The sequence below is a fragment of the Natrix helvetica genome (assembly GCF_964273705.1).
Source record: "Natrix helvetica genome assembly, chromosome: 2".
Taxonomy (NCBI): domain Eukaryota; kingdom Metazoa; phylum Chordata; class Lepidosauria; order Squamata; family Natricidae; genus Natrix; species Natrix helvetica.
The window spans coordinates 198,434,439-198,448,462 of NC_138552.1; the positions used below are offsets into that span (position 1 = coordinate 198,434,439).

The window sequence follows — 14,024 nt, forward strand, 5'->3', positions numbered from 1 at the left end:
ATACTTTATTAGTTTGCATTCTTTGTGCATATCCCTATATCAAAGTATAAAAGTCACCTTTTGTGCAAAACACTTTTACCCTGTAAATCTCTTGGACAGTCTTTTCCAGTGCAACATTTTCAGAAGACCACTATAGACATGAAAAAAGTCTAAAACTGGAATGGCTTCTCTAATAATAAAATGGCATGTTATTGTCTAATTAGAGAGGCTAATGCTTTTATAATCCAAAGATTGTGATGGGGGAGTTTGAAAGAACTACATTTCAGGACTTTTGCTTGAGTCTTTTTGCACATTATGCAAAATGAAGTTAGATTTAAACTGGCAATGAGAAAAATGTCTCATTCATTCAATAAAAGAGTCCTTTCTTGCTCTGAACCAAGATGGATTCCAGGATGGGACCTACGCAAAATGAAAAGGAAAAAAAAATGTTCTCAGCATATTGGACACTACAAAGACAAAGAGGCAATACATGCACACTTTTCTCATAATTGGGCATGTTTATTTTGCGTAAATCAATAAATGAATTGTATTACACTGTGGAAACTGGCTGCAAAAACAATGACATTGCTTTACAGAGTCCACTCACAGGTAGCTACAATTTTTCTTTTTTTGTCTGATTCATGTGGGAAACCCAGAAAGGAGCACTGCTGTAGAGAAGGTGTTACATGGCAGCTTCACAGGACTCTGGAAGAATTATCTGGATCCTTTCAATCAGGATTCAGGCCTGGGTATGGGACTGAAATAGCAGCGATCACACTGATAGATGACCACTAGAGGGAGCAAGATGGGGGTGGGTGCGTCTGTTGGATCACCTCCGGCAGGAGTGGGATAGGGGTGGTTCATCCATCCTTGCTCTTCTTATCGTCTCAGCGGCTTTCGATACCAACAAACGGCATCCTTCTGGACTGGCTCCAGGAGTTGAGGGCGGAAGACATGATGTTGTACTAGTTCTCTTCCTTCCTCTGGGATTGGTTTCAATTAGTGTTGATAGGGGAGAAGGGATCCAGCCCTACTTCATGGGGTGCTGCAGAGCTTAGTACACTCCTGTTTAATATCTATTTAAAGCCGCTGGGTGAGGTCATTTAACAAATTAGGTGAGATATCATTAACATGCTGATGATATTACTCAGCTTTATATTCTGGGTGTCCTGTAGAGGTTCTCTCTGTGTCTAGAAGTTATGGGGCCTACATGGGGCACAGCGGGCTTCAGCACAACCCAAACCAGACTGAGTGGCTCTGGGTTTTTGGACCTCCTCCTTAGGACCCTTTCATATTTGTATGAAGTGGTACCTCAAACAGACCCTGGGCACAATCTGGAGGTCTTCCTGCATTTGCAGCTCTGCTCCAAGAGCAGGTGACAGCTGTGGCTAGGAAAGGCCTTTGCACAATTTCAGGTTGTACGTCAATTGCACCCATTCATGGACTGAGGGTCCTGTTCACAGTCACTCATGCCTTTGGGACCTCCATATTGACTATTGCAAATTGCTTTATATGGGACTGTCCTTGAAGAGTATTTGGAAACTTCAACTGGTGCAGAGAGAAGGGACATGGGCAGTTACTGGTGCCATCTAAGACCATTGTTTCAGGAGCTGCAATGGCTTCTAGTGTGCATTTGGGTGCAATTCAAGATGCTGTCTGTCACATTTAAAGCCTTTCATGGTTTGGGACTGGGTTACTTATGTCTCTCCCCAGTGGTATCTAACCATCTTATCAGATCTGGTAGGAGGGGCATGGTCTGAGTACCATATCCTTAGCAGTGTTAGCTAGCACAGACCAGAAGGACAGTCTTCTTCTGCCATGATCCCCACCCTTTGGAATATCATCACCCCTGAAATTAGATTGGCCCCATCCCTGCTTTTTGTAAAGTCCATGCCTAGGTCTCTGGGCACGGAACGAGACACTTTGTGCAGTTAACTCTCCACAGACAACTTGCCACTGCCAATTCTCTATGGCTAACTCATCACGGCCAACTCACCGTGGGACAACTCGCCAAGGCCAACTCACCATAAGACAACTAAACAAGTATTTAAAATCATGTTTAAAAATTAACTTTTGACATTCATTTTCATTCTATCCCTCCTTTGGCATCCTTTCTTTAATGATTCTATTCTAAAATTTCTTCAATATTAGTGTAACTCTGTGGAAAGTTGTCAGACAACAAGTTGGCTGTGGCGAGTTATCCTAGACCCCTCTGGGCATGGGATACAGCCTTTCTCGTGGCTCTGTGAATGATGGGTTGGATGATGCCTGGCTGCTAGCGGTTTCATTTTTATTTTTTATTTCATGTATTTTGTGCATTTTATTGTTAAGTTGCCTAGAATCATGTAACAGTGGCCGTTATGTTAATCAAATGAAAATAGATACTGTATATTTGGTCATTTAAGTTCAAATCTGGTTTTAAACCTTTTTGGAATGAGAGACTTAAAATATAATTAAAACAAGCCATTACTTAGCAGTTAAATAGCTACATTTTTGCTTGTAGGCACCAGCAGTGAATATGGAACAGCAATTTGCAACTGTGCAATGGGGATTGTGATATGCAAACACTCTCAAGGTGAATATTTAAACAATGCAGATATTTTTCTGTGATTAGTTTGGTTTAATTTAATGCGTTATTTAAAAGCAAACATTGAAATAAAGGGACCACTTGGTATGTTGTTCTCAATGCTATTTGAACGGCTGATATCTGTTAAAAGGAAAAGCCAGCCAATTAATTCAGGAAAAACACAGAAGAGCTAACAAAAAATGGCATTTTTTTTGTCTAAATGAGAATCAGTAACAAAGTATTCTCCTTTCATCAAATTTTAAGAAAAAGAATGAAACTTCACTGTACCTCTTCCTTTGCATGGCTTCATAGGTATAATAAATTGCGGCTGCTAGTCCCTTCAGAGAAAGCAATTGTTAGTATACTTGTGACATTTCATATTTAAATGTAATAAAAAATGAATAAATCATGTTAGTATACATACACTTAACAATGGGAATCCTCCTTGTATAGCTGCAGACCATTCGAAACCCAGTTTCTCATTTAAGAAGCCACCTAAAGTTGGACCTACAAAAGACCTGCAAACAAACAAACAAATAAAACCATACATAGCATATTTATCATAGATCTAGAAATAGGTAAGATCAGGAAATAAATACATAGCAGGGAAGAACAGATCGAGGTAATCAGCATCCACACAAACCACCTTTTGGGAATTCCACATTCACAATCATGGATATGACTATTCCACAGGTAAACCAAATCCATTTTGGCAGGTAGCTATTCTGCCATTATCTGCCATCTTCATAACCCTAGACCTTTCAACCTTCCCCAGAAATAAGCTTTTAAATGAATGGCTTCAGTTTTGCTCTTTGAACCAAGATTACCCGAGTAGTTTGAGACTGCAGGTTGTTAAGGACAAACTTCATCCAAATTCCATTAGGTGCAGTGATTAGAATGCATTATTGTATGCTAAATCAAAAGGGACATGGTGGCTCAGGGGCTAAGATACTGAGCTTGCCGATCAGCGGTTCAAACCCCTAGTGCCACATAATGGAGTGAGCTCCCATTACTTGTCCCAGCTTCTGCCAACCTAGCAGTTTGAAAGCACGTAAAAAATATAAATAGAAAAATAGGGAACCATCTTTGGTGGGAAGGTAACAGTGTTCCGTGCGCCTTTGGCATTTAGTCATCCTGGCCAAATGACCATGGAGACGTCATTGGACAGCGCTGGCTCTTCAGCTTTGAAACGGAGATGAGCACTGCCCTCCAGAGTTGGGAAGAGGAATCTTTACCTTCACCTATGCTAAATTAGGTCACTGTCAGGAGTTTGATCCTGACTGGCTCAAAGTTGACTCAGCCTTCCATCCTTCTGACATCATCAAAAATGAGGTCACAGATAGTTGGGGCAATATGCTGACTCTGTAAACCACTTAGAGAGGGCTGTAAAGCACTGTGAAGCGGTACATAAGTGAGTGCTGTTGCTAGTGCTAGTGATATCCTGGAATGAAAAAGAATAAATGCTTTTATCTTAACAAAGATAGCAAAATGTTTGAGATGCAACATTTATGTGAGGTTTATACAGTATGTATCAATAATTAACAGCCTGAACAGACTAAGAAATAAAACCAAGAACAGGAATACATACACAGCTAGTCCAAATTAAGTAAGCCACGTTGAAAAGAAAAGAAAAATCTGGCAATAGTAACTACACATTTCCTGGCATCTTTAATCTGCTTGTTCCAAATCTCTGGGAATACCTGAATTCCTAGGCTCGATCAGATGAAATCTGTTTCTTTAAGGTCCTTGCTTCTCCCTAAGGCCATTAGCCAAGACTCCACAGAAATAGATTCTAATTTTGTTTCCCTTGAGAATTCCATCCCCTGCCTCTTACTTGAGAAAGATAGTAGGTGTGTTTGTAGATTACTTAGGATTCCCAAGAGATCATTCCTGGCCAGGTTCCTAGTTCTACTACAAAGTACAAAACAACTACACAAGATGTACCAAACGTCAGGCCCCACAGACTTTTTATTGTATACGTTACATTACAAGTCTGAATTAGTTGCCAGTTATTTCTAAACAATCCTTACTCAATTTATAGTTTGAATATTTTAAATTACAGTAACATTTCGAAAAATAGCGGAACATATTGTAATTGACTTTTAGTACACTGTGTATATCAAGCTCAATATTAAAACTAAGCGCATATAATTGGCATTAAGAGACACTTCCTGAAGCCAAATTTTACCCACCCTGTCCCACCAAAGCAACTGTCAAGCCACAGACTGTTTTCCTAGAGAAAGATAACAAAAAGTACTTTCTTCCACATCTATGCACAAAGACTAGGCAACCCTGTACCTGTTGGACTATCATTTCATAAATATATTTCCTTAATTACTCACCCCACTCACACACTTGCTGCACCTTCTTCATAACCTTCCACACACACTTGCATCCTCTTTAACCTGTACTGCACCTCTTGTGCCACCGCACCCCACCCCACCCGCCTGTGTCCTCCACCAGGTGTCTCTTGTGCACCCATTTGCGCTCTTATAGCAATAGCACTTAGACTTATATACTGATTCGCAGTTGTTTACCGAGTCAGTCCTATTGCCCCCAACAATCTGTGCCCTCATTTTACCAGCCTTGGAAGGATGGAAGGATGAGTCAACCTTGAGCTGGTCAGGATCGAACTGCTGGCAGTTGGCAGATTTAGCCTGCCGTACTGCATTCTAACTACTGTGCCATCGAGGCTCATGCTGTCTCCCGACCCTCATGGTGATTCTTGCACACCCACTCACACCCATCACACCTCCTGACCCATGTGGCCCTTTTGCACATTGTAATGCAATGTCATGCATCATCCCCAGTATGAATGGATGACATGGGTTGGCGAAGGTGTGCAGCGGTTTCATAGAAATGTGCAAGATGTGGAAGAGTTACTGTGCAGGTCACGGTAGTATGGGGTACAGCATGGGACTCAGAGAGGACACATGGGGGTGTGGCATCGATCAGGAAAGGGTGCGTCAGACTTCACAGGCGACAGCTTCACAGGCGACAGCTTCTTAATAGTCTGGATTCCTGACTTACCACTTGTTGCAGTGGACCATTTTGCCCCATTTCACAAATAAGCAGTTTAGGTGGGCTTGATACATCTGATCCTACTTGACTTTTCCTACCAGTAGGAATAGCTTCAGGAACTCTTCAGGAAGAAAACTCTTAACTATTATTGATAGAGATTATAGGTGTGTTGCTTTCCAATAAAGCAGAAATAGACAACTCCGAACTATGGTTTCAGACTCTGATTTATTGGAAACAGCAGACCAAATCTTCCAACTTTATATACACGTAATTCTAAACCAGGGGAGTCAAACTCAAGGTCCAGGGGCCAGATCTGGCCTGAGGGGTGCTTAGATCTGGCCCACTGGACCGCCCTGGAAACAGTGAAGGACTGGTCCGCGGTGCTTCTGCCAGCAAAAACGGAGCTCGGGAGAGACACAGACCATAGGTGCCCCCGACACGAGTAATGTTGAGTTGGCCACGTCCACTCCAGCCCCCTGAAGTCAAACCCAGTCCTGATGCGGCCCTCAATGAAATCGAGTTTAACACCCCTGCTCTAAACCTTTTCCCCTGGTTTTCTTTTCCCCCTGATTCCTGAAGCTTCTCCATGTGGTATAAAAACAAGCATGTATTTCTCAGCAAATTGTTTCTGATTGATAAACCATGATTCAGTAGCATGTGCTAGCTGTATAAACTGTATATCCAAATGCACTGTTAACAGCCTATCTCTGGTTCTCTATTGGCACCCTTCTTCTTTCCTTCCTTCTTATCTTTGGTTCTTTCTCAGTAATCATTGCCGGACATAGATTCTTTAATACACTGATTAGAAATGAATGAAGCATAAAGTACAATATTTACTAGAACTCTTTGAACTTCAGCAGCAATTAACCTTAATGGGAAATCCTAATGGGACCATGATGGCGAACCTATGGCACGTGTGCCACAGGTGGCACAAAGAGCCATATCTGCCGGCATGCAAGCTGTCAGCTCCAGCGTACATGCATGCACTGGCCAGCTGATTTTCAGCCTTCCGTAGGGCCAGGGGAGGCCATTTTTGCCCTCCCCAGGCTTCAGGAAAGCCTATGGAGTCTGGGGAGGGTGAAAAATGGGCCCAACAAGCCTACTGGAAGTTCGGAAACGATCTGTTTCTGGCTTCGGAGGGTCTCTGGAGGGGGGGGGAGGCTGTTTTCGCCATCCCCAGGCTTCAGGAAAGCCTCCGTAGCCTGAGGAGAGCAAAAAATAGCCCTACCACCCTACCGGAAGTTCCTTTTCCTTTCTCACAGTCCAGCGCACCTCACAAATAAGATGATGAAAAAGTATTACAGATGTTTGCTGCCTTGAGTTACTTTTAAAATAATAAAGGTGGAGTAAAAACCAAATAAACAAATGAATCTCAAACTTTCCAGGCAATTAAGAAATACAAGCTTTGGGATGTGCTCATGACTGGAAAAAAAATCAATCTTGATGTCTGTTTCTAGAAGGAATAAATTTTTGGCAGCTGTTCAGTACATATGACTTTGTAAACATTTTTTTAAAAAGCCTCCTTTATCTATTCACATAATTTAATCCTTGTCTTCTGTTCCCATTGTGAGTCAAAATCATATTTAATCATCAATCTTATAACTGCAGCTATTAAAGCTGCATATTAGTTTGCTTTTAAATGTTAGGTTTATTTTCAAGAGGAAACGGCCAATTTTATTTGTTGCATTAGAACAACAAATCCCAAATCAATAATCAGAAAGCTTTCAATTTGTATTGCTTTTCTTCCCATCACATAGAAAATACTGGATTCCAGTATCGATATCGCTCATCTTTACATTGTGGCTATTTCAATTTTCCTTCTTTCCAATTATATACATCACTATTCTATATATTGTATAATCATATATGTACATAATCAAATATAGAGTTCGATATTGGAAGGCTGTTAAGAGTGGAAATGTGGCATAAACGTTGAAATATGTTTAATAAAAAGTAATTTAAAAAAAGAAAATACTGGTTTCCAAAGGAAGCACTGTGATCGATATCTTTTCTTTAGCTATGCCTATAACCAGCTTTCCGTGCAAAAAGTAGGGCCTGCTTAATAATACAGTGAGATCCCAAAAAAACACAATTGTGATCTATAGATCTGAGAGGATCCTGCATGAATCACTCAACACTTATGGAGGATATAGATATTGGGAGAGATCATATGTTGTGAAAATGTAAGGTGGAATTTTTCTGAGTCGTCTCTTGTTAATATCTCTGATCGTTATTGCCAAAGATTACATACAACGTGCCTAAGCAAGCATCACAGGCTAGTAGCCAACAAAAGTAGCGTCATCACTTGAAGAAATAATAATTTTCTGTGCCATTTTGTAAATCTCAGGTATCGTGTTTTAATAGATAAGGCTGACTACAAATTCTATTGCTCATGAAGCACCAATATAGTCAGTGGTGGGTTTCAAAATTTTTTAGAACCTCTTCTGTAGGTGTGGCCTGCTTTGTGGGAGTGGCTTGCCGACCATATGACTGGATGGGAGTGTCTTGCCGGCCATGTGACCGAGTGGGAGTGGCTTGCCAACCATGTGACTGAGTGGGAGTGGCTTGGCAGTGACTGGTTGGGTGTGGCCAACTTGTAAAATGTGGTGAAACTCACTTAACAACGCTCTTGCTTAGCAACCAAAATGTTGGCTCAGAAACTCTGGCATTTGAAGCACACAAGTCTTAAAGCTGTAAAGTTACAAGACACTTGTACCCCTAACTCTCTAGAAAAAAAAACCCAGGGGTGTTCAAACTTGACAGCTTTAAGACTTGTGGACTTCAACTCCCAGAATTCCTCCTCTCGCTCTTCATCTTGATGATGTGCAGACGGGCGGGGGGGGGGGGGAGGGAAGTGGAACCGGTTCTAAACAGCACTGTAGATTTGTGGAACCTCTTCTATAGAAGAGGTTAGAACTGGCCGGAACCCACCCCTGAATATAGCATCCTGATGATGCAATGATAGTAGCACTATCATGGTGCAGACAGATTATGGGTAGGGCTTGATTTGGGGTGCTACGTTTATCAGTGTGAAAACCCACACCATCACCACTGATGGCTCTCCTCCACAGATGCTACTGTCCTATTTCCTGAAGGGTTATTGGCTTTTATGTATTTCTCCCCAAATCTTAAGAATTTCTTTTGTACTTGACAATGCTGTCTACATAATGTTTAGTCAACAGTTGTATTTCTGATCATGAGTTGTATAGGTTTTTTATGAATGGTTACATACCCAAGTGCCCATAATGCACCGAAGAGTCCAGACACCAATCCTAATAAGCTTAATCCTTCCTCAAATCCATTCTCACTGCGGAAGGAAATCCAGAAACCCAGAGTTATTTCCAAGGATGATACTTTATTTTATAACTTCAAAACATTTTAGAAGGCAATCATCACAAAAATAATTATACAGTCCCAAAGCAGAAACATCTGTAACAGAACAGTTGTCAGTATATGTAGAAAATAAAAATATCAAGGGTTGTCTTTGTCTTCAATACAATATATTCAGCATTTAAAATATTTACAATGATTCGGTTCACCCATCGAACTCTGCCATGGTTTGCTTAGAATAGAATAACAGAGTTGGAAGGGACCTTGGAGGTCTTCTAGTCCAACCCCCTGCTCAGGCAGGAAATCCTAAAAATTTCAGACAAATGGTTGTCCAATCTCTTCTTTAAAACTTCCAGTGGAGCATTCACAACTTCTGGAGGAAATTTGTACCACTGATTAAATGTTTTAACTGTCAGGAAATTCTAGACTGCTTCTCTTCCTGATTAGTTTTCACCCATTGCTTCTTGTCCTACCCTCAGGTATTTTGGAGAATAGCTTGACTCTCTCTTTTTTGTGGCAGCACTTGAGATATTGAAAAACTGCTATCATGTCACCCCTAGTCCTTCTTTTCATTAAACCGGACATTAAACCAATTCCAGCAACCGTTCTTTATGTTTTAGCCTCCAGTTCCCTAATCATCTTGGTTGCTGTTCTCTGCACTCTTTCTAGAGTCTCAACATCTTTTTTGTACCATGGCAACTAAAACTGGATGCAGTATTCCAAGTGTGGTCTTACCAAGGCATTATAAAGTAGAATTAATACTTCACGTGATTTTGATTCTATCCCTCTGCTAATGCAATCTAGGACTGCGTGGCTTAATCATGATTATTTCTGGATTAATCTTCTTAATGATAGTCAAGGGTTGTTTCAGATACAGGGGATAGCAGTTTGTGAAGATGGGGATATACTTTGTTTAGATTGATGTGGCTTTTGTCATATTTCTCTTTTTCATGCGTTTACCAATTCAAACACCAGGAAACTGCCATTAGGTTTCAGCTATCATAAATGGTGTCACTAAGGCAAGAAAGAGAGACAGAGATAGAGCCCTCAAGGGTCACATGTGGCCATGGATTGGGATGTTTATTCCAGTTTATTGAATAAATGGGAATTAACCAAGTACATACAACAGACTGGTCCATGGACCATGGTATGCAGACATTTCCATGTATTATTGCTGAGCAGAATGATGTTGTCTTCTGCTAGTATCAGTGGTGGGATTCAATTTTTTTTACTATCGGTTCTGTGGACGTGGCAGGGAAAGGACACTGTAAAATCTCCATTCCTTCCCCACTCCAGGAGAAGGTTACTGCAAAATCCCCATTTCCTCCCGATCAGCTGGGACTCGGGAGACAGAGAATAGATGGGGATGGGGCTAGTCAGAGGTGGTATTTACTGGTTCTCCGAACTACTCAAAATTTCCGCTACCAGTTCTCCAGAACTGGTCAGAATCTGCTGAATACCACCTCGGACTAGTATGTTAAATGGAAGTCATGGATGTATCTTTGATAAGCAAGGCAGTTCATTATCCAGGGCGGGGGGGGGGGGGGAGAGAAGAAAATGCTTTTCTAAACAGAGGCAGAAGCCAAATCATAATACCTCTGTCTTTAAAACAAGTCATCAGCCTCGAAACTGGGAGACTGGGAGTTTTAGTTCCAATATGAGACACAAAGCCAGCTAGGTGACCTTGGGCTAGTCACTTTCTCTCAGCTTTAAAAAGGAGACAACGGAAAACCACTTTTGAAAAACCTTGCTAAGAAAACTGCAAGGACCAGTCCAAGCAGTCCCCAAGAGCCAGGCATGACTCAATGGAAAAGTGGGGCAGAGGGGAGGAGAGAGGTTAATTATTCGAGTCTTTGAGGGTAAAGAATAACATAAATATGAAGAGAAGTTCACTTACTATGCACTATTGATTGCTTCAGGGTATATTGGGATACCAGTCATTGCAAGAGCAAAACCATCCAGGACCAATATCAGAATGAAAAGCCAAAGCTGACTGCAAAAACATAAGCACAGACACAATGCTTCATTTCAGCTGGAATTCATGGTATGTCTCTGCTATCTGTCATTTATATTTAAAAGGCCACCCAACTGACAGTGACCGAAGAGATTTAGAGTCCACCATTTATTTTTATCTCTTAAGAGTCATTCTCACTGGCTTCAATAACACTACCCTTGCTCATTTCTGTTAGTCAGGACTGCTATGTTAAACCATTCAGGTTTCATGCTGGTGCTGCCCGGATTTTAAGCCATTTAAAAAATATTCTGCCTAAACTCTGGGTCACTTCAGTGAAGATCTGCCAATTAAAGTTTCAATTAAGATTGCCAGATGCAGAACAGAAGCTCTCTATTGAGCAATTCCTTTATGGTTAAAGGTAAAGGTTCCCCTTGCACATATGTGCTAGTCGTTCCCGACTCTAGGGGGCAGTGCTCATCTCCGTTACAAAGCCAAAGAACCAGTGCTGTCCGAAGATGTTTCCGTGGTCATGTGGCCAGCATGACTAAATGCCAAAGGCACACAGAATGCTGTTACCTTCCCAACAAGGATGGTTCCTATTTTTCTACTTGCATTTTTAATGTGCTTTTGAACTGCTAGGTTGGCAGAAGCTGGGACAAGTAATGGGAGTTCACTTCATTACGCGGTGCTAGGGATTTGAACCACCAAACTGCCGACCTTTCTGATGGACAAGCTCAGCGTCTTAGACACTGAGCCACCATATCCCTCATCCCTTACTGTTGGGCCCTCCCAATGTTTCATGCCCGGAAAATAATTGACAATTGTATATACTCATAAACATGCATTTAACGAAAGTTAGGCTAAATCAATACATACAGCATTAAAGTATCAAAATACACATGCATGGAGATAGAACAACCAACTTAAAAAAATAATAATAATCCTTTCTTGCATTTTTTTCCAGATTTGGGTCCATAATGTCTGATTATGAAACTGATACATATAGTCTCTCAATGGCATAGGTCTGGCTGACATGCAGAAATTCAACGATTCAAAACTTAGAGCAGGCATTTTCTTTTCAATTATTATTTTCTTTTTCTGAGCTAAATTTCTTAGTCTTGGCCTTTTTTTGAACAAAGTCACTGGTGCATCTTTTCATTATTTTTCATGTCATCTGAGATGAGAGTTTCACTCCACTTCCCAAAATAGCAGGAACAGAAAGGGGAGGGAAGGGAAAAGACAACTCACTGCAGCCAACCTGCCATGGCCAACTCACTGCAGCCAACCTGCCATGTGATAACTCGCCATGGTTAGCTCGCCATGGTACAACTTGCTTCAGGACAATTCAATAATTCAATTTAATTATTTAGCATAAAACATTATTTTAACAGTTGTCATTTTGTCCCTCCTTTGGCATCCTTTCTTTAATGATTCTATTCCACTGTTTCTTTGATATTAGTGTAACTCTTGTCCCAAGGTGAGTTGTCCCATGATGATTGGCCACAGTGTGTTGGCTGCACCAAATTGGCCATGGTGAGTTGTTATAAACCAGGGAAAGGAAGGGTGGTTTTGCTAAGTTTTAAGCTAGTGATCCTCTGTATGTCAGAGAAATGTCCTAACCAATATGCAAGTGGAACATCAGCAATAACAGTAGCCGGAACAGAGGTTAGAGATTAGTGATCCAGACAAGAGAGTGTTCCAGCAACTATGCACTGTAGCTAATTAAAGTACAAAGATTTTCTAGCAAGAACAAGAAACCAGATAGCAATACTTGAGCTGGCACGAGTGGAAAACAGCCCTTTATGCATAGAGCAAGCAATAACAAGCACAGTTTGCATTATAGGCTGAGGATGGATAGAGGAGGACATTGTTTGATCCTGCTCTCCAGAAACAGGGCTCATACAATGGAGCCACCTGCCCTTAGATTGGCATCTCCATTTCCAGACTAATCATCATAATTGTTAATGTATTCCTATGCTATTGAAGCTCAAAGCTGCCTAATTTCTGATTTCCTCAAAGATATCTACTGAGCTTCCATTCATAACCACTATTTAATTTTGAACAGTGGGATTAACATTTTGCTAATGAGTATCAAGAAACATGTTTCTCACTGCACAGGAATAAGGATGAGAATGGTGGTGGGACTTGAATAACTTAACAACCAGTTCTCTGGATGGGTAGGTGTGGCCGGTTGGTCATGTGACTGGGTGGATGACATCACTCATCGCACCCATCCCCATGCCACTCACCTCAAAGGCAGAGGTAGGATTCAGCCGGTTGGGGCTAATCCCACCACTGGCTGGCCCTGCCCCTGCCCATTTTTGGCTAGATTTTTTTGCCATTTTCAGGCCTTTTGGGGGGCCTTTTTAAGGCTATGCTTTGGCCATTTTCAGGCTATTTTGGGGGCATTATTAGGCTTTTTGGGGGGGATGTTTTCAGGCAATTCTTTGGGCTGTTTTCAGGCCATTTTGGTCTGAAGAATGGCCCAAAATGTTCTTGGGGCCATTTTTTGGCCATTTGTTGACCATTCTCAGGCCATTTTTGGACCATTTTCATACCATATTTTGGGCCATTTTCAGGGCAAAAATGGCCTGAAAACTCCCAATATAACAGCCCAGAAAATGGCCCAGAAAACAGGCTGAAAAATGAGCAGGGCAGGGCCAGCCAGTGGTGGGAGTTGCCGGTTGCCGAACTGCGGAGAATCTTAACTACCAGTTCACCTGAACCGGTCCAAACCAGCAGCAGTCCCCCTCTGGATGAGAAGCAGGAAATGGGACTTTGAGCCTCAGGAAACTACCTAACTTTGTGGGAAGGGCTACAGTTTAGTGAGTAGCACATGGGTTAATCCCTGAATCTCTAACCATCTATTTAAGCCCTGATACCTCCTGGCTTAAATGAAAAGCATGCAATTTTTTTTTTTTTTTTAACAAAAATTTTTATTGGTTTTTCAACATTTATAGGGAAAAGGATAAATGGACAGGTATACAAATTATGGCAGTTGCAAAGTGTGACAGGCGCCCCTCTCTCCATACTCATAGTATACATTTATATATAATGCATTGGTATATAATTAATTACAGTCAGCATATTAGTTCTATTACTAAATTCAATCAGATTAGACATTACAGTATAAAATCCAGATATAATTCCATTATCACTTTCGGTCAGTTTATA

At 41.2% G+C, this 14,024-nt stretch overlaps 1 protein-coding gene across 1 annotated transcript in view; it reads right to left on the reverse strand.

Moving 5' to 3' along the window:
- Positions 1-14,024, reverse strand: part of SLC18B1 (solute carrier family 18 member B1) — a 35,976-nt gene continuing 21,952 nt past the window's right edge. The window contains exons 10-14 of the mRNA XM_081942342.1: positions 10,794-10,889; positions 8,799-8,873; positions 2,970-3,063; positions 2,834-2,883; positions 1-399 (exon numbers count right to left, since the gene is read on the reverse strand). Of these exons, the coding sequence (XP_081798468.1) occupies positions 339-399; positions 2,834-2,883; positions 2,970-3,063; positions 8,799-8,873; positions 10,794-10,889 (376 nt within the window). The 3' untranslated portion in view covers positions 1-338. The remainder of the gene's footprint in view (positions 400-2,833; positions 2,884-2,969; positions 3,064-8,798; positions 8,874-10,793; positions 10,890-14,024) is intronic.